Source organism: Nelumbo lutea, chromosome 7 (genome assembly GCF_056320005.1).
Source record: "Nelumbo lutea isolate HS-2025 chromosome 7, American lotus-T2T, whole genome shotgun sequence".
Taxonomy (NCBI): Eukaryota; Viridiplantae; Streptophyta; class Magnoliopsida; order Proteales; family Nelumbonaceae; genus Nelumbo; species Nelumbo lutea.
Window position 1 is genome coordinate 53,069,440 of NC_142690.1, and position 22,015 is coordinate 53,091,454.

Here is a 22,015-nt window from a genome sequence, read left to right on the forward strand (position 1 = left end):
TTTTGTCTTGAAACTAGACCCGCAAATATCAATTTCCATAGGTTTGGTATTAAACTAAGGCTAAAGAGACATTTAAGTTTAAGCAGTAGACACTCCTCTACTGGTTACACCCCCACTTTGCACTGAAGGGCAGTTTGATACCATTACTGTAGCATCCCGCACCTATTGAGACCTCGAGATAACTTCATGTTCCCCCAGGCATCACCCAGGTTGAATGAGATCTCTTCTTCCCTACCCACCTCCAATGCCGCTTCAGAGGAAAGGAATACGGTGGGAAATGATATTGAAGTTTTTTACTTAAAATTCAACAAACAAACGCAGCCAGAGAACATAAGTATGCAGGGTAAATGTGGATCCAATACACTTTGGGCAATCCCCAAATCATAGTGTCAACTAACAAATAACTTGAATTGAGGTAGTTTTCACTCAAATTTACAGGAAATATCATACCGAAATTCAGAAAAAATATCCATATAAATAGTAGAACCACTAGCCAAGAAAATATAGCAGCACCACAGTATGAAGTTAAAGAATAGAATTACCTGGGCCATATTGAACACAGATCCCATACCAAATCCATTTCATCCATGCCAAAGCATTCATCCCAGAAATAACAAATAATAAGGAACCATACCTCTTTTTTTTTTGAAAAAGGTAATGTAATGTATAATAAATCACAAGGATTAGAAACACGAACACCAATGTACAATGAGATTCAGTACATCAAACTATAGGGTATAAAGAAGAACTGAAAAAAGTCTAAACAAAACAGAATGGTAAACTCTCCATGTAAATTCTGCTAACATAGAGCCAATCCCTAATCAAGCCAAAAGAAGAGTAAATTACAGCCTCAAATGAAATCTTTCTAATGGTCAAAAATCAAAGCATTTCTTTCAAGCCATGCACCCCAAATGATGGCCATAGGGATCAGAAGTCACGGCCCAAGCCAAACTGCCTCTCTTGCTCATGTTAACATGCCACCCACCTAATACCATACACCACCTATGGCCTACCCAAGCCCAAACCTCTGATATGGCAAGATATCAACTTAATGAAACTCAACTCATTATTTAGTCTTCTTACTAGAGTTTCTACACAACCACTGACCACACACTCCTCCCTCATTCAGTATGTGGACTAGTCTCAGGAGGCCAAACTGCCTCTCTTGCTCGTGCTGACATGCCACCCACCTAATACCATACACCACCTACCCAAGCCCAAACCTCTGACATTGCAAGATCATTATTTAGTCTTCTTACTAGAGTTTCTACACAACCACTGACCACACACTACTACTACCTCATCCAGTATGTGGACTAGTCTCAGGAGGCCAAACTGCCTCTCTTGCTCATGTTAACATGCCACCCACCTAATACCATACACCACCTACCCAAGCCCAAACCTCTGATATTGCAAGATATCAACTTAATGAAACTCAACTCATTATTTAGTATTCTTACTAGAGTTTCTATACAACCACTGACCGCACACTCCTTCATTCAGTATGTGGACTAGTCTCAGGAGGCCAAACTGCCTCTCTCGCTCATGTTAACATGCCACCCACCGAATACCATACACCACCTACCCAAGCCTAAACCTCTGATATTGCAAGATATCAATTTAATGAAACTCAACTCACTATTTAGTCTTCTTACTAGAGTTTCTACACAAACACTGAACGAACACACCTCCCTCATTCAGTATGTGGACTAGTCTCAGGAGCCCTTTCTCCTGCCTCCCATTCTCCGTTTCCTCCTCAATTAAGACCCTATGTTCAATTGCCACCAGCAATGCTTTGGTCTCTTCCTCAAGACCCCTGAATGAGACCCTCTAAAAACTAGCTAAAAGTTTTTAGGGGACCCAGGAAGATACTTTATTGTCCTCAACATACCTCAGATTTACCATTCAATTCGCAGCACCCTAGTCAATACGCTCCACGCACCAATGCTCAGAAATAATAACTGCTAATGGAGTTCTGTTGGAAATAGGGATCCCGTTCGCTTGCACTTCAGTGGTTGCCAATCAGCATTACTCTAACAAATGGGGATTATTGTTCATTTGGACCTCAATAGTCTCCTTCCTCCCAAAGACAAATAAGTGCTAGAATCTACTCCACTGACTGGCAAGTCTGCAACACGAGCACAACCTCAAATGTCGCAGAAGTGGCTTCCTTGCCTACGATTATGCTTCCCTCACTTCTTCCATCCACCTTGTGACATTCAGTCCATCCTTCACTGCTATCAACCCCAACAATACTTAACACCTTAGAGCTTTCTCCTGCAAAGTGTTGTCTTCTTCATCCTATAGATCAAAGAAAGTACAAAGGAAGAGGATAAGTCATCTTCCCAAATGACCTCCCTGCCTTTGCCCTTGTAAACATAAGTGGGCTTTATGGGTCCCTAGTTTGAGTGCAATATTTGAATGGGCTCAAGTAAGCTGAACCCAATGGGGAAACAAGGTTGGGTATTTGCCTGACTGACCTCACCCCGGGTCTGTTCACAACCCAGCCCACCTTCTTCTGGTCTTCAACCTCTATCCACCACTCAATCCACTAACATATCAATTAGTGACACATTATACTTTATCAAATTTAAATCTTAAAATGAACTCAGAACATCCAAGCATCTTGGAGCTTCCTTGTCACTTCCAATAGCCATTAGATTGCCCCAAGATTGATGGCTCAGATCAGAGTTGCTACTCCTACCTCTTCTTTATCCAGTTTCATCAAATCATCCCACAAGGCACGCCTCTAGGAAGTTAATGCTAACTTCCACACCTTCGCATTCCAGAAAGATCAAAGATTTGTTTGCATTTAGCTTGCAGTCTTCACTCACCAACTTCTGGACAGGTTTGTAACATAGGAGTTAGGAGACACTAACCTGGTTACAAGGAAACTCTTTCCTAAATCACCAACAAGCCTTGCCTCCTCCCTCCGTACTAGTCAGCACCTTGTCAATGTCGACCAAGGTTTTCACCTCTGGCCACTGAACATATGTTTGAACTTGTTTTGTTGACTTTCCCTTTTCTGAATAAATATGAGGATGATTACAAACTTTTCCTTTGATAATACAACTACAACCTTGACAAAACGTATACAAATAAATATCAAGGACCCAACAAAGTGGATGTTCTCATATACATGAACAATTATTAATTCATGTCAAGGGGGAAAAAACTAGTTGACATGAGTGGCTCTCACAATCAATAGGGTAAACCACTCATGCAAAGAAGATTGCCTTTTTAACTATAGGCATTAATTATACAATCTCCAGCATCCAAAGTAATCTGAGAACATGTAAATATTTTACGCAGTTTAATCCACACGTACCTTTTCAATGTTCTCCATCATAACACCCTTTACTTCTGAAACCTGAGCCTTCACCTTTGCAAGTTTACTTATCTCTTCAGGATGATCAATACAGTACTGCATATGTTCCTTCAATTTTGACCTGTAGTATAGAAGGATCCATAGTCAGATGTCAAAACAAGTTAAGTATGTACTTAATCTTCTTCTAAGGTTGCATAGCCTGATGGGAATACCCAAACTCCTTGTTAAGGCTGTTAGCAGGGGCAGTGGCAGCCTTTCCACCACCATATCTTGATACAAAGTCATCCTTGATACGCTCCAGAAAAGCCATGGGGACCTGCCTACCAACCGTCTCATCCGCAACTACACAATATGCTGTGATACCCAGAAGATATCAGTTATCAGTAAAAGGACTTCTGAAAAATAGTGCTATTGCCATATATGTAACCACCTCTAATTTGCAATGTCATGAGAAAAAACTGAGTAAGAAAATTTTCAACACAAGAATATAAAAAGAACAATATAGATAGTAAAAATAATATATACAATCACATGTACCCAAGAGGAAAAAACAGCTAAGCCACAAAGCCCACAATGTGGTGTATTTAACCATGTTGGCATCAACCAGACTAAATGAATCATATTTGCAAAAGGAAAATGTGATTTCCAAGAGCCTCAAGGAGACTCTCTTTGTCACTTGCTTTTCATTAAAGGAATAGAAGAATTTATTTTAAGACTAACAGAAGAGCAGAGAGGAATTATGCTGAGAAATAGGAAACACAATTCTGGATTGAATCTTGGTTCTACCTGATTTTATTAATATTCACAATGACCCATTAAGAACAGATTTTTGGGTTACATTGGAGTTGTATCCCCCATAGCCATAACCCCCCAACCCCGGTGACAGCAGGATTTGATCCCAGGCCTCTGCTACAACTAATCAGCAAACATACCAACTGAGTTACCAGCCATTGTCAGTTGGTTGATTAAGGAAGAGCTTAGGAGTGTCTGGGGCAAAATTTAAAAAACGAGATTGAGGTTTATTTGGAAAGGCAGCTGAGGTGGAAAAAGAGAGTACAGAGGTAGATTTAGTTGGGACTGTTTTGTCGACAGCAAACAAGAAGATGTTAGCAAACGATTCTTGCTCAGGTAAGATTGACATTGAACCTATGATATCAAAGTCACAAACTCGGTTCAGGAGAAATCTACTAGGGTCATTGAAGCTGAGGAAAATGAAAGTGAAGTTATGCAGAGGAGTCTTTTCTTCACAAGAGAAAGGGTTGTACCAGCCCTATAATGGCCCTTTTTTTTAGTTCCAGTAATAAAGATAGGGAGACTTGAGAAGAATGGTTTGATCGTTTTAAGCAAGAAAAAAGTTTAGAAATTGTTACAGGTTCGTAAGGGGTGAAACAAGATTACTCTCAGGTAGGTTGCAGTGGAGAGGCAGGATTTGCTTTTCCTGTCTCAGATTAAGATAGAGACAGTGTTGGATGACCAAGATACTAGACGCAAAGTCAGGAGGAGGAAGACCAGTAAGATTTCTGAGTCCAGTGATGGTGAGTAAACGGCCTCTTTTCTGAGATCAAATAAATCATTGGAAGATTTTTGAAGTGTACAAAATGGCAAGGTTGATATAGAACAAGAGATAAATTTTTTCAGAAGTTATAGTGGAGAAATCGGGAAAACACCTCAGTAGGAAGAAAAAGGATACAGAAAAGGAAGACTTGGTGAAACAGAATAAGCCCAGCTCAAAAGCCACAATGAAATTGAAAGGCACCATTGATGGGCAACTGGTTCACATACTAAAGCTTTTTCCAGGTTAAAAGATGGCATCATTGGTGCATATCCAAGTGGTAAATACAGGATGGTTTATAAAAGGAAGATATTACAAAACCTGTCTGTATAAAGAAGAAGCTGGTGAGACTCTCTTGACCAATCTTCAGATTGTTGGGATAAGGGATCAAGCTCTTCTTCTCTTGTTGAACGCTGTGGCTTTTGAGGGTGATCGGATGGGGGAAGAGGACGATTCAGAAGAAGTTGATGAAGGAGAAGAGGAAGAAGAGGACGGTGGAACTTGATACAGTCAGAAGAGTTAAAAAAAAAGGTGGTTCTGGATAAGATAGTGGAAACTGGAGCTCAAGTTTGTAAAACACTGGGTTTATATGTTTTAGGAGGGGAAGATGCTACAAGAAAGTTGTTTTGGGATTTAGAACTGAATTACCCGATGAGTAATGGAAGTCCTACTTCAGATTGGTAAATCGATGACGGTTTTGTGACTTTTGTCTTAGGGCTGTGTTTTTTGGGTGGGTTGGAAGCACGTTTGGTCTGTTGAGGGTCATGGGCTGTGGAAGCAAGGTTTTTTTTTATGAATGATAATAAATTTATTAATTCAGAAGCAGATTTAGAGTGAGTTCATACAACATCCCAGGGAGAGGCGCGACCTGCAACCCCTCCTTGAATCTTACAAGTAAACTAGGAAAGAAAAGCAAAAAATAACAACTGAGCCCAAAACAATTCTTCCCTATTTACCCCTTGCTTCGCTAACACATCTGACAAAGTATTTGCTGATCTCCCCACCCACCGTACAGTGGCCAACATATTCCTTGTTAACCAACTAAATTTCTTCATTTCATTCTTGTAACGCCACAGCCTCTTCAGAATTTTTCAACCAACCCACCACCACTTTGGAATCCCCCTCGATTGTTAGGTGTTGTACTCCCAGCTAGTTTGCAAATTGCACCCCTTGTACAGCAACTAAAAGTTCTTCCCTGATGGAGTCCCCAATTCCCAAGGGACCTGAGTAGAGCAACAAAATCTCTCTCTTCTCATTTCTAAAAGCACCCCCCATTCCGGATAATCCAGGATTACTCATGCTACTTCCATCAAAGCTCAACTTCAGTGAGCCTTCGAATGGAGGAGACCAGCTTGTAATTGATTTTTCCTTTAAGGATGAACACCTCGCTACTACTTACCAATTTCACCAAAGGTCATTAAAGGAGAATTGATGAAAGATTTCCAAGGTACTGCCCTATTTAACACGCAGTCTTTCAATTCCTGACTGCTCCTTTCCTTTTCTTGAAATTTTCTAACATTCCTTTCTTCCCTAAGAGTCCAAATCGAGGCAGCACGAGCACATCTCCACATAATTCTCCCTATTTTTTGTAGGCCAATAAAAGGTAGAATGGTTGAAAAGCATGTGAACTTCAGCTTGTAGACTCCAACTACTCCCAAACAACGAAAGTAGCCAAGCCCAAAGGTCAATAGAAAAGGGAGACAAGATATTAATAGATGGTAACAATCCTCACCGTGAGCTCTACAAAGGATACACCAATTAGGAAAAATACAGAGGAAAGGTCTTCTCTTTTGTAGGTTATCTAGAGTGTTTACTTTCCCATGGAATACTTCCCAACAAGACGCCATAATTTTTTGGGGCATTGGCCTGCACCAAATTTCTTTTGACGGAAAGGGTTGGTGAGTAGAAAGTTGAGAGATGGACTTGAAGAAAGAAGCACAAGTGAAGGTTCCATTGGGTCTAGGAGTCCATACCCTTTTATCTGGCTTGGAGGGATCCAAACAAACCTGATTAAGACAACCAAGCAAGACAAAAAGAGATTCAATTTCATCATCCCTAAGTCCTCTACGAAACCTAAAATCCCAAGTAGGATCTAAGGGTGTTCCCAAAGGTGAGACAAATTTTGAGACCACCTCTTTTTTGTACAAAGAAACAGAAAATAGCAAAGGGAACAAATCCTTTAAAGGTGTATCTCCTACCCAAAAATGAACAGTGTTGCCATAACAAACTTCATACTTGATAAAATTGAGGAATTGAGGAAGGGTGGTGTGAATGACCTTCCAAGATGCTGCTAGGTTAGCTTGCATTGATACACCAGCATCCTATCCATTCTCTGAGCTCCCATGAATGCTTCCCACCACCTCATGCCACAATCTCCCTCTTTCCAATGGCCATCGCCACAACCATTTCCCTAACAGAGCTTGATTATTTTCTAATTACCCTCCCAAGTCCCAAACCCCACTATTCTAAACTTCTGCACACAATTTCCCAATTAACCAAGTGATCAATTTTTTCTTGTCCCGGCTCCCATAAGAAACCTCTCATCAACTTCTCCAGTTTCCTAGCTTCCCTAAATGGTATCCTAGATACAGACAAAAAATAGGTAGGTAAGTTAGCCAAAGTAGCTCTTTATAGGGTAATTCTCCCTCCTAAAGAGACAATTCTTCTTCCATGAGGCTAATATCTTCTTGAACTTTTCTATCACTAGGGTCCAAAATCTACTCTCCCTAGGTTTTACCCCTAAAGGAAGCCTTAAGTATGACATAGGCCATGCAGAGGTGGAACACTCAAGACACTCCGCAATACCCTCGACCTCCCCTACCTCCAAATTTATACCCGCTATGCAGCTCTTTTCCAAATTTATTCTCAAATTAGAAATACTTTCAAATCCTTTGATTAGCTCCTTTAGGTTTGCTACCTTTTCGCTAAAACCTCCTTCACAAAAGATCATTAGGTCATCTGCAAACTAAAGGTGGGTGGCAGAGACTTAGTGTCTCCCTATTCTCCAACCCCTAATGGCATCTTCACTGTCAGCCTTAGTAATGATCCTACTAAACACATCAGCTACTAAGCTAAAAAGAAAGGGTGAGAGTGGACCCCCTTGCCTGACACCCCTGCAAGCTGGATTTAAAGTGACAAGTATTGATACACCCAAAAATCCAACTACACCACTTGTCCCCAAATCCACAGTTTTGCATAACCTCTAATAGAAACTCCCAATCCACCAAATCATAGTCCTTTTCAAGATCCAAATTACAAATGAAACCTCTCTTCCTAGACCTTTTCATTTCCTCCACACACTCATTCGCAATTAAGACCTGATCTGTTATTTGTCGCCCTTGAATGAAAGCCCCCTGGGTTTCACTAATGATAGAAGAGAGGACTGTTTTGACCCTCTACAAGAGCACTTCAGCCAGAATTTTATAGATGCTTGTCACCAGATTAATAGGCCTACAATCTTTTGGGTGGTTGGTATCATTCTTCTTAGGTATCAAGGCCAAAAAGGTGGCATTAATTACAGGGCTTATAATGTGATTGTTTGCAAATTCCTTAAAGACTTCAACTAAATCGTCTTTCAACACCTCCCAACAGTCTTGATAAAAACCCATTGTAAATCCATCTGGATCTAGAGTCTTGGATCTATCCATTAGAAAGACGACTTTCTTAATCTCTTCTTCCTCGAAATCCCTTTTCCAGCCACCTTGCCACTCTGTCCTCAATTCTTGGCCATTCCACCCCTTCCACAACTGCTCTCTCACTCAAAGGTCTTTTATAAATCGATTTAAAGTGATCCACAAATTTTCTGGCTATGTCATCCTGGTTGGTAATCACCTCCTCTCCTATCTCTAGCTTGGTCACAAGATTCTTTCTTCGTCTCCCATTTGCCAAATCATGGAAAAATCTAGTGTTCTCATCGCCTTCCTTAATCCACTTGTGTCTAAATTTTTGTCTCCAACTGATTTCTTCCCTCAGTAACACCTCTTCCAAATCCTTTTTCAATTGTCTCCTTAACACTCTGTCCTACTCGCTCAACCCATTTTGAGATTCCTTTACACCCAAGTTTTCTATTCGAGAGATTAGGCACAATTTTTGCTCCACAATTCTACCAAAATGATCTCTATTCCACTCTTTTATTTTGGCCCTCAACCTTTTTAAATTCTTATGAAACTTGATCCCCTTCCATCTTACCCCTCTCCTCCTCACCCCACCATTCCTTCACTTTTTTCACAAAATCTAGATGGGTAAGCCACATTTTCGAATGTAAAAGGTTTGGGTCCTATAGGAAAAAACTCGGTACCGATCTGGATAGGACAGTGATCGGAGGTGACCCTGGGTAACGCTCTAGCAACCAAGTTTTCCAAACTATTCTCCCAAGCAAGGTCAAATAAGAACATGTCCAACTTCGAACACAAAGGGGTTTCCTGAAGGTTGGACCATGTGTAACTGGCTTGCAGCAAAGGTATTTCCTTCAATTCACATTCTTCAATAAAACCATTAAATTTCCTCATGCTTGTTGTAATTACCTGTTGGGGATTACTGATTTCATCAAAGAATCTAATGACATTAAAATCCCCACCCAGGCACTACTCCATAGCCCCTTGATTGCATATAGTTCCTCCCACATCTCATTCCTCTCTCTATAGGAATTAGGGCCATAAACATTGGTTAAGACCCATACACACCCATCCTCTACATTCTTACACTTAATGGAAAATGAGAATCTACCTATCAATTCTTCCACTACTTCCACCACATCCTCCCTCCACAGTGTTACAATCCCCCCCCAAAGCTCCCCAAGAAGGAGACGAGCTCCAACCTAAACCTCTAGACCTCCAAAAACTCCTCACCCATCTCCCATCTAATTTCATCATTTTGGATTCTTGTAATAGCACAATATCGGATTTTCCCCTTCGGAGTAGGTCTTTAATCACCCTTCTCTTTCTTTCACTCCCTAACCCTCTTACATTCCAGCTAATAATTTTCATCGAGACAAAATAGCAAAAAACCCATGAAAAGGCCATGATCTCTTCATTTTAGGCCCTTCCTCCTATCCCCTCTACCACTAAATTCTAAATCTCCCTTAATGTCTGAGATTAGCCTTTCCACTTCAGATCTTTTTTTCTTCTTTGTTCCTTTTCACCCCCCCCCCTTCCTAATACAACAATCATCCTCTTTCTTTTCTCCATCCTTTCCAACCAATGTCTGAGGAAGAATTTTACCCTGCTCACACTTATTTTGGTTACAACATCTCTCTATGAATCCTTCCTTTTTTTTAGTTCCTCCATCATTATATAGATCAACTCCCAAATTCTGTCCGCCTCCCCCTTACTACTTCCTTCCATCACCCTCTCTCCTCCTTCCACTATCACCCTCTCTCTTGCATCAGAACCTCCTGGATGGGAAGCTAGAATATCTGTTACAGGCATAGCACACAAGTCAGTACCTAAAAAAGAATTGACACCCATACCTGGTAGAACGAGGGTAGGACTAGAATCACTGGAATAGAGTTGCTGACAGGCGACAAATGGTTTTAAGGCCTTTCCCCTTTTTGGACAAAGTTGTAAAGTAGACATAGTGAAAGAATCACTTCTTGACAACCTACCCACTTGGAAATCCTTTCTCTGTGTTTCCGACACTGGAATACCCACATCCATCCTCAAGACCGATTCTTGTCCCTCTCCACCAATATCCTGTAATTCATTAGACTCGGGATCAGCTCCCTCAACCAAGGGAAGAGGAGTTTTCACAGCTTTAGGACCATTTTCTTCGCCATTTCTAGTCTTCCCGCCACCTGCCTCTTCAATCTCTTTCTCTAAAAACAACAGCTCAATATGCGAACTTTCGATTTCAAGTAAATCGTTGTTGCTTTTCGAAGACATACTTCCCAAACTTACAGTTTCATCTCTATCAGAATCGTCGCTGATGTTTTGTTCACTTAACCAATCTTCAAACCTCATTCTATTCAAATCACTAGGCTTCAAGTATCTCAGGTTGCGCCTATCTGGTGAGAGACGGTTCGCTAGGTTGAATGGGACCCACTGTAGAGAGTGTTGAGACTAAGAGTCTTGAGATTTTGTGCCTGAAATGTTCGACCGAAAGGAGGGATTCGGGGTAGAAGAAGATAGACGCTTAATCTCATCTATCAGCTCATCCCTCCTCCCAGTCACGTGCTTACTTAAAGGGTCCCTTGGCCCATCTATCTTGTATAGGGCCTTGGGCTCAAAACTTGTAATATAAGAACCCAGCTTTAGTTGCCTTCTCCAGCTCACCAGAAAAGGGATCCCCTCAACTGGGCCCATTTTCTAAGTCTTTTCCTCCCACATGGCCTCTTAACAAATCACGCCCCCCTGTTTTAATGGTCGAACTAGCAACCCTCCCTGTCTAAGTTTGTTGGTTCAGCCCTCTCCCTTTAGACATTGGTATATTTTTGTCTATTTCCCCTGAGACCACCTGCGCAAAAAATCTACCATTTGTCATAGCCTTTTCTTGCTTTCTACAGGTTTGACCTTTCATCTGCCCCAAAGCTTTTTGCCTTCCCAGAATTTGTTGGCCCTTTTTAGTGAAACATTCCTTCCCATTTGAATTAACCAATCTCACAAGTCCACGTAATGCTTCTTCCTCCTTCTCCCCTCCTACCATACGAGCCTCCTTCCATAGCCCTACTTCAATGGAGGATACTAGCCACACAGAGACAAAACTCCCCTCTGTTATAGACTCTGCTTCACACCACTTAGCAGGATTGCTACTGAATAAAGATCACCCTAGAAAGCTCCTTTCAAGATTCCTCCGCACAATACTGCTATAGACTCTGCTACTTCTTGGTTCCACAGATGAAATGGCAAGCCTATTACATGCACTACCACACCATCTTCGACAAATAAATCCTTGGAGTTGGATGTTGGATTCCATTTAAAAACTGTGAATGATCCGAAATCAGCCTAAATATTAATAGTTGATATTTCCAATTCATTCTCTACTGGATCTAGGAGGGCTTTACAGTTATCGAAGGGGGTTACTATGAAGGCACTCTTCAACTTCAACCTGGTTGTAGTAAGTCAGCTACCCTCCTCCAATCATTAACCTTTCCTTGGCTTGTATCACAAACTTACTATCCCACTCTTCTCTCTCTAGACCTCCCACCATTCTGCACTGGCCTTTTGTTTTTGCCATGACCACTGGCCCTTGTTTATGGAGGCTATTTTATCACAATCCTCCCACCAGTCAACTACCCTCCTTGGCTTGTATCACAATCCTCCCTTATGGAGGCTTTTTTATCATTTGCTACTCATGGAGCTAAAAACTCTTTGAGCAACCAGTCAGCTTCCCCCCATCCTTGGCTCTGTTTTCCTGCTGGTAGACACACCAGTTGCCTTCGTCTCTTACCAAAAAATTCAGCCAAAGCTACGAAGAAGCCTTTTCTATTCCTCTTACATTCAACAACATATCTTCTCCCTTTTAATGTACTAAAATCCTAGCAGTTTATTTGCTTACCTTTTGAACAAGCTCCAGCTATGAACTCTCTTAGCCACTCGATCACTTCTAATCCTTTTGAACAGTTTATCTACTAAAATCCCGTGTCACTGTATCCTAAGCATACCTTCTCATGCAATGGAGAATTGCTTACTATCTCCCAACTCTCATTGGCCAAGTGCAACATTTCAATTTCCCCACTATCATAAGCAATCTTTCAATCACGTCAAAGTCCGACTGTGGAAGCAAGTTGTGGAGTTGGATTCTAAGTGCTAAAGGATTATGTTGTTTTTGTTTTTTCTCTGGGGTTGGGAGTTGCTTGATCTTTTAGTTTTGCTTGTCTTTTGTTTTGGGTGATATCTTGTCACCCCCTTTTGTACATGTTTCTTCTTTAATAAATTTCCTTTTATTAAATATGGAATAGAGACCTACAGCAATCAACTTTGTCGAGCTCAACTTTGATGTGAGTTACATTAGTAGTCAGGTTGTGGCGGGGTTGGGAGGGGTTTTCAGTGACTCGGAAGGAAAGATCTTAGCATTGTATTCAGGGCCATTAATAGATGGTAATGCATTGAAAGCAGAGATCAATGGATTACTCCATGGGCTAAAATTTGCAAAGCAATTCAGCTTCCACAACTTGAAGGTGGAAGGGGACTCACAGGTGGTCATTTCATGAACAAGAGGTAGCTTCCAAGTCCCATCGGTCTACAGACATACCTTTTGGGAAGTAGAAAGCATATCATGGGAGCTGAATGTTGTCTTTAAATTGGTGACAAGAACAGAAAATGGGATGGCAGATGTATTAGCCAAACAAGGGACAGCGAGGCACCAAATGTTCTGGGAAAAATTATAAATTATAAATTATAAAAAGTGTCTCTAAGGTGGAAATTCCATCTATTGTAATACTTGAAATTGATATTAATAAAATCATTTCTTACTGATAAAAAAAATATGCTTGTGAAATGGCAAGTGTGAAAACACAGGTTCGAGTCTGAGAGACACCACTTTGTGGTGTGCAAAAAATGCTAAAGTCTGGGACCCTATTCAGTCTTACCCCTCCCAAGACCACAGATAGTTGGGACCAACATTGGGTAGTGGTCTTGGCTGAATTTAATGATTGTTTATTAGAAGTACAGATGCGGGAACTAAAATGGACTGGTGAATCCATGATATGGTCCGATACACAAAACGGATACAAGAGGATAAGTACCAAATTAGACAAAAGTTTAGTTAAATCATTGTCTAACTTTTAAGTTGCAATAATCTGGTTACAGAGTGATTATTGAAAAAAAAGGATGTTGAACTCTTATGCCCAATATTTTAAAAGCGAAAGGCGCAAGGGCCATTTTGTGCCTTAGGCGCAAGGCACAGAGCGAGATGCGTACCTTTTTTAGGCAAGGTGCACAATTAAAAAAAAAGGCTAAAGAATAAAAAAATGCCAAAAAAATAAAAAAAATTATAAAACATAATATTAATAAAAATATAAACTTAAGCTTTAAAATAAATGTTTTAAAAAATCCTATTATCTAAAATTAAAATACATAAACATAATATTTAAAGCATATTCAAATGAGAATTTAAAAATGAAATCAAACATATAAAACATTTTCAAGCATATATAACCCACAAACCACAACCTCTTTTTTTCTCAATTACATCAAGTAGCTAATGTGACATATTACATTCCTAATTCTACAAGCCACCTTTGTGCCACGCCCCTTGAGGCAAGCCCAAACAAGTCCACGTTAGGGTCTTAAGTTCTTAGTTTTCACACAAAAAATAATACCGAAGCTTCAAAAACCCCCTATTTGGTAATGTTGTCCATTCATTCGTCCTAATAAAATGTCTTCTTAAAAGCAATTAAAACTATAAAATCATTATTTTTTGTGTGAAAACTAAGAATTTAAGACCCTAATATGGACTTGTTTAAGCTAGCCTCAAGGGGTGTGGCACGGGGATCCGGGGGCGAAGCCCCCGGCCCAGCCATTAGACTCAAAAAAAAAGGAAAAGTGTCAAATTTTAAAAAGGGGCACGCCTAGGGGCTAAGGCGCAAGGCACACCCGGCGTGCACCTTTTGAATGGGTTGCGCCTAGGACCTGGGCGAGGCGCCTACTCATGAGGCGGTTCAAAAAGAAAATTCATCCTCCATCAACTCTTCCAAAGATTGATATGAAGTAAAGCTTTGACTTTATATAGTGGGGCTCCAATAAATTGATGTTTATCAAGATTGGATTCCCTTCATGGTTTCTATAGTGGTTATGTGCGTTTTAACTACTTTTGTCCTAATAAGAAAGAAGTGTTGCACATGCATGGACATGGGAACATATCAAAAAGTTTGATTTGGCAAGATAAAAACAGAACTATCAGCATATCTATCAAAAAATATTGAAGTAATACACATTTCTTTGAATTTCAATATTATAAAATATACCCCTATGGTAAAAAGTCCAGAAGTACATCTTTTTTTTTATCAGCATTCCAGAAGTACATCTCTGTTACTTAATAATGTTTTATAGGAAAACGGCACCCAACATCAGTTGTTCATTTATCTCAAATAACAAGGAGAAAAGAATATGTTTACCTAGAAGTGAGGAAATCCATGCACTATCAAATCCAAGACCTGTATGGCATGGACACTTCATCCATCCATTTTGGAAAGTCCTTGTAACAACTACTGGACTCTATTATAAGTAGGAGTGCAACTCATGTTTGCTCGAGTTACCATTTTACGCTGCTTCTGGCTTGGGCCTTCAGGCTAGGTCCACTAAAATTTTGACAAAAGCCTGACCCAAGCCCACCCAAGTTGCACCCCTAATTACAAGATTTTTGGTTGTTACAACTGATAACCTAGCTGGTTCCTTTCCAAGTTCTTGCGAAATCCATCAATTTCCTAATGGGCCAATCTCATCATATCATTCTTGCTAAAGAATGCAAGTTTTTACATGCATAATTAAAGAAAAGGGGGTGCAACTAGGGTGGGGTTGGGTTAGAGATTTGCTAAAATTTCAAAAGGCACAGGCCCGGTGTTGTTTAAATTCTTCAAATCGGGAACCAGTCTACCAGTCTTGCAACCTATTACAGTTCATGCATGGAACATTATTCTGATTCTCAAGTGCAAAAGAAATAACCACACCCACCTTGCCCTTGCAGATGATCTTATGCCAAGAAAACCATCAGTTGTTATTCTCATCCTTGAGTAGGGTACTTTTAATTGCTCTTTCCCTATTTCTATTTAAAGGCTGTTTTAAGGAAACACAGTGCAAATCGAACACTGAAATTCTAAGGAAAACTTATTGGACCTTAGGGAGTTAGGCAATAACTACACACCATAAATTGTTGCCTATGTTGGTTCTGGTGGTACTATATCAGACCAAAAACCATCTGGATTCTTTCACTTGAGGTAATTAAAAAAACAAAGGTGAAAAGCGCTTCTGAGGAAACAAATCAACTAGTAGACTTGGTTGCATCCCTCCGAGTCATAACCAAAATTACGGGATCTTGTTAATCAGCATGCCCAATACACCGTTTACCAGAGCATATACTATTTTCTCTTTGATCTACCTCAACTGAATACCAAAAACAATCCAAAACGATCAAATCCTAACAAATCATGCTAATACTCCTAAGAGTTCACTCAATCCAGAGAGATCAACCACAAGAACAAAAAGATTAACTAAACCACAAGAGAAACATCTAGAAAGTCCAGATCGGAGATCAAGAACACTCACTGTAACCGTCCTCGACGAGGTAATTGAAAGTATGACCATCACAGTTGTAAGTGAACTTGTTGTTGCTCGCCGGCAGCTTCTGAAGGCATTGCAAAGCGATGGAATTAAAATTCCCAGTGAATTCAGTAAATTCTGCAAGAACTACAGTGCCGCGGGCGACGAAGGCGTAGATCAGAGACTTCTGACCACCCATTTTCTAGTGTTCGAACAGATTCTATCCTTCTCCCACTCTCTCCTGTTCTCTCCCCCTCTCTGTAAATCTAATCGAAGAACAGAAAGGAGATGAGAGGTTTTTAGGGTTTAAAGATGGAGACAGGAAGCTTTATCACAACTTCACAGGAAATGATGGAAAGTGGTTTGCGTCTCGGCTCATGCGCGAGTTAAATTTGTTTCACTTTTTTAAAAAGATAAAATGACCACAATACGCAAGGTCGGTGCACTCAATTTCTAAAATTGCCACAGGCTGACTCGAACACGCTTCGACGGTTTCGTGGTCTACCGGGCCACCGGCTCTGGTTGAACCGTTGGTCCTGAACGCGAAACTTCCGAGTTTGTCTGGATCGGCGAGAGTTGAGAAAGGCAACCATCGAAACTCGGAGAACACCGAGGCCAGGGGAAAAGGACAAAATAGCAAAATCCTAAATTTTAATTACCCAAATTTCCCTGACTTATTGTCCTTTTGATATGTTTGTTGACGAAAATGGATTTCAGTGGGCGGTGACAGCTGCTCAAGATTCGTTTATGCTCCTCCGTCCAGATGGACGAAAACGAAGGGTTGATCAATGATCAATTTTCCCGGGCCGACCGGGGCCCGCATCAAGCCCAAAGATGATGCGGGTTGGGTCCAAGCCCTAAAATTCTAGGCATAGCAGCCAAGCCAGCGCGGCTCCAGCTTGGAAGTTTAGGCCCCAATTGGTTCGCGGGAATAAGGGTGTGGAATCGGAATAGGAATGAGCTATTCCAATTCCAATGTTTGATTGAGCGGAATCAGAATTCCATTCCCATTTGGATTTGCATCTTAATTTAAGAGAATGGTCATTCATTGCCCCTCCCTTGGGAATGGAATCCTATCCCTAGTGATTCTAATTCCCATTCTCATTCCAGTCTAAACCATACAGATTATGGGATGGACCATTCCAATTCCGATTCTAGAGGATTTCGATTTTGATTCTAATTCCGATTCCAATTATAAATCGAACAGACCTTAGTACAAATTATAGTATATTTATTTTTTTGCTACACAAATTATAACATATTTATAATATATGTATTTATAAAAATAACATTTATATGTAAATTGATAATATATATATATATATATATATATATATATGCAGGGACAGAGCTAGGATTTTTTATTGAGGGGCCAAAACCTAGAAAACACGGATAGAGGGGTCAAAAATTAGAAAACATGAATAAAGGGGCTAAAATATAAGTGAAACTTAAATAAATTTAAAGGGAATTTTGAAGGCATAGGGAGGGGCATGGCTCCCCTCTGCCACCCCTTTATGTATGTATGTGTGTATATATGTATCTATACTATATATAAGGCTGTTCACATCAACAACCCTTTCCTTAGTTCATTACTTCAACAAAGCAATTCTAAAGGGGAACTTATTCCCTTTCAAAGTCTTAGAGATTGTCAATAGGATGACAATCTCCTTTTTTTTTTTTAATTAGAGCCCCACCCATTTACAGTTTTACACTCCTGAGTTATAAAGATTTCTATATTACCTCTAATTCTCCTTTTTTCTCTCCACTTTCCCATAAAAAATACTTTTGAAAACTTATCTAAACGCATTTAATGTCCTCCCATTCAAGAAAAGGACACATGTCCACACACCCTATCAAATTATATCAACATGTAAATTTACAACTCTCCATTGACCTACGTTTTCCTTTTTCTATCATGGTTTTTCCGTCTCTCTTCTACTCATGGGTGGAGCCAAGTATTTTGGTGGGGTCCTTTGCCCCCTAAACCTTTTATTAAAATCATTATTTATATGTGGTTATTAAGTGGAGATTGAATCAAAACCTAATAGAGTAGATCTTTGCCACCCCACCCCACAACTAAAATGTAAAGTATTATTCTTTAACACTCCAACTCTTAAAATTAAAATATATGTATATTTTCTTTAAAAAGAATTATAATAAATCCAAACCTTTTCAGGCCATTTTCCCTCAAACCCTATCTCCCTATCTCATTTTCTTGTTTAACACTTTACCCGCCCACCCACCTCCTCCTCCCAAAAAGAAAATCCTTATTCTTCTCTCATTTTATCATGAGATAGCAAATGTTAAACTTTGTATGGGTTTAGACTTCTTTCTTTCTTTTTTATTCTTTATGGGTTTAAACTTAAACATAAGGAGAATAATTCACAATAAAGATCAGGTGGAAAAAATAAAGATAGAAATAAGATGTTAACACTTGGGCCTAAAAATTACATCTCCTAGTTTTCTATTTTGATTTTTTGAATCATATACATTGATTATTATATAGTTTGTTTGGAATAGGTTACATAGTGATTTCTATTTATCTGAGAAATTAAAGGTTACCAACTTCGTCATTTTGTATAAATTAAAAGCCCACCTAGCACAACACCAAGGTATCTCCATCCTTAGTTACAGTATATCAACTTTGGAGCACAAATAACCAAAAAGAATTAATATATTAAAGATTAAAAATAAACCATCATTGTGACGGGAGAAAACAATGTTGTGAGCAATTTAGGTCGAGGGGATAAAGAAGGGTTTTGACCTTCGAGTGATGAAAACAAAATAGATAATAAGGCTATGTTTGGTTTGAAGGAAAAAGTAGTACAAAAATAATTGAAGCTTCATTTATTTGGGTTTTTTTTCTTTTTCATATTTTGGTTTTAATTGTTTAAAGGAAACAACTCCTTGCTTCAAACTCTCATCCCTAATTTTCTGTTTTTTTGAATTTTTTTTTTAATTCCACATAGTTATCCATTAAACAAATAAGGAGACCACATATGCTTAACTATTTATAACAACCATAAAGAAAGAGGGATTCGCTTTTCTAATATTTAGCTAAGTGGCACCACTTTCCCCCACTTCCTCCTAAATTGTGTCTAATTCCTATTTATCTCCTAAACTATCCATTTTTCTTATTTATCTCTTAAATTATCTTTAATTTAGTAAAGAGATTTGATGAATGACGATTTGACCCGATCTATGAAACGACGACACGTGGACACTGACTCGACGTAAGCGACAGCTCAGCATTGCAGCCCAGTACAGCTAAGTAACAGGCCCATAAAGCAACTCGCCACATCATATCGCGCAAAAGAAGGAGCTCGCTATGACGAAAGCTCCGGGTTCCCCGAGCTACCCCCAAGGGGATATTCCGAGGCAACTTCAACTTGCAAGCTAAGAAAACTAGCTCGCCCGAGCTCCCAAGCAGACAAGTCATTCTGAGGACTAATTCTACTAAGGGTACTCATGGAGTATTCCGAGCTCGCTGCAAAGTAGCTCGCGAGTGGGCCGCATGAGCATTCCACAGGAAGCTTCTATCTGATAGGTCGTACCAATTAGACTGCGCCATATCCCTTACAGACGGCGTAGTCTTTGTCCTTTCAACAGTCTGTGCCCACGTCTCACAGTAGGTGGAGGCGTGCCTGTCACTTTGGGGATGTGTCACTCGCCCGGGTAAGGAGTACGTCACAACGGTGACCTACGCGGCCCTGGCAGGTAACGGCTGTGGCAACAGGCCCAGTGGCGGCTATGCCCGATCTCACAAAGAGCACCCCTATAAAAGCCCTCAGGGCAAAGGAGAAACTTCTTTTGGAGACCTCTAATCTCTCGAGTATAGGAAAAAAGCGTGACCTCCACTCTTAGCCTTTGTTTTTCCCTTTACTTCCCATACATAGTACTAACTTAAGCATCAGAGTATTCCCGCCGGGTAAATCCCCGGGAATCTTTCCTTTCATCTTCTCAGGTGCCGTTCATTACCAACAAGGAGCCAGTCAGCAGTCAGCAGTCAGATAGGAGTGCCTGAATCGTGCTACATCATTTGGCGCCATCTGTGGGAAATGCTTCAAAAAACCTTTCTCTCTAAACTCTTTCAGTTCCTTCTTCTTCCTTGAAACAATCCAACATTCATGGCTTCTTCTAGCAACGTCGGACGAAGCACGGAAATGAATAACTCCATGGAACAACCCCAACTTCCTACTGTCTGTATCGGACAGTTCACCGTCCCCCTCTCAGCGGACGGAATCCCCAGCTTGAACGTGCCTCTCACAATGGCACCAGTCATCTTCCCACTCCCTACTACAGTCGGAATGACGTTCACCGAACCTTCGCTCGTGCCCCTAGTAGCCAACCCGAACCAACAGTACCAGTATCAGTAGCAATTCCCTCAGTTGCCCCAACCTCAGCTTCAACAGCCTCAGCACCTGGCCTCGCAGCAAGCCAAGTATCGCCACTAGAGAGAACACTCGGGCCAAGGAGAGGCCCCCCAAAATCTCCCACAAAACCAAGCCTCCCCCTACAGCAAATGGGAGAGATCGGCTACCCCGATCTCGCCGCAGGCAGACAGGTCGGGAGAACCCCGACTCGACAGGTCAACGCCGCCTCGACAGTCGAAGTTTGGGACCCCGATTCTTGAGAACTGGTTCGAGATCCTGGCAATAGACTCCAAGCAAGCCCTTTCTGCCCGTAGCCATCACCAGCAGACCGAGCTACCCTTGGTGTAAATCGTTCTGGATAGCGTGGAGGTGAGCAGCACGAACGTCGAGCCCATCAGGACGTAGAGGCGCCGACGTCGAGCTTGTCGATCTATCACCCACGATTTGCCCGAGCTCATGGGCAAAGAAGAGGTAGGCTCGACCGAAGCCAAAGCTCCCCTCCTCTTAGTTCCATCCCCCTATCTTCCGAACTCCTGGCGGTCCCGATGCCCAAGGATTTCAAGCTCACCCCTCTTGACAAGTATGACGGGTCGTTTGACCCGAGTGATCATGTAGATGCCTTTCAGTCACAGATGCACCTGTGGGCGAGCCAGTGAGTCGTGCATGTGCGTGGCCTTCTCCACTACGTTCAAGGGAGCAACCCGCACATGGTGCCAGAACTTGGCGCCCGGGTCAATAAGAAGTTGGACACAGTTCGCACAAGCCTTCACGTCCCACTTTGTCACCAGCAAGCGGTGCCCGCAAACTGAAGAAAGCATCTTCAATGTAGCACAAAGGGAGGGAGAGTCTATTAGGAGCTATATTAAGTGGTTCAATGATGCGTGTATGCAGATACCGCACCTAGATCCCATTGTACGTCTTGCAGTAGCCAAGAAGGGCGTGAAGCACAAGAAGTTCAAGTGGCACATGGTTGTCAACCAACCCGTACCATAACCGAGTTTCTGAAACTTGCGGATAAGTTCATAACCACTGAAGAGGAGATCAACCAGAAGGGTGTGGGCGCACCCGAAAAAAGAAAGAGAGAAGGAGAACCTTCCAGTCAAGAGGACACCCGAAGAAAAAAGGAAACAGCTCGAGGTGCAAAGTCGGGTCAACTGTTTCGAGCTCCTGCTCCGGACCGAGCTGATTACACTCCACTGAACGTGAAGTGGGCCGAAATTCTGATGGCGATCAAGGACGCCCCGTACGTGAAGTGGCCACCTTGTCTGAGGGGGAATCCCAATGATAGAAATAAGAATCTGTATTGCAGCTTTCACAAAGACCACAATCACAGTATCGAGAGTTGTAAAAACCTCCGCGACGAGATAGAGGAGCTCATCCATCACGGATATTTGAGAAATTTTGTACAAAATAATAATAATAATAATAGTAATAGAAAAGGTCGGCAATGGGAGCACAGTAAAGACACTCCTAAGTCCAGCAGCAGGCCAGCCGAACAATAGCAGAGGCAACCTCTAGAGGAGAGGCCAATTCGGGGGACCATCCACATGATAGTGGGAGGTTCAATCGT

The 22,015-nt window shown here is 41.1% G+C and overlaps 1 protein-coding gene across 1 annotated transcript in view; it reads right to left on the bottom strand.

The window, feature by feature from the left end:
- LOC148846403 (vesicle-associated membrane protein 721-like) overlaps positions 1–16,503 on the bottom strand; it is a 28,209-nt gene extending 11,706 nt beyond the window's left edge. Inside the window, exons 1-3 of the mRNA XM_088953206.1 lie at positions 16,079–16,503; positions 3,541–3,682; positions 3,329–3,449 (exon numbers count right to left, since the gene is read on the bottom strand). Of these exons, the coding sequence (XP_088809332.1) occupies positions 3,329–3,449; positions 3,541–3,682; positions 16,079–16,271 (456 nt within the window). The 5' untranslated portion in view covers positions 16,272–16,503. The remainder of the gene's footprint in view (positions 1–3,328; positions 3,450–3,540; positions 3,683–16,078) is intronic.
- Between the last annotated feature and the right edge of the window lie 5,512 nt (positions 16,504–22,015).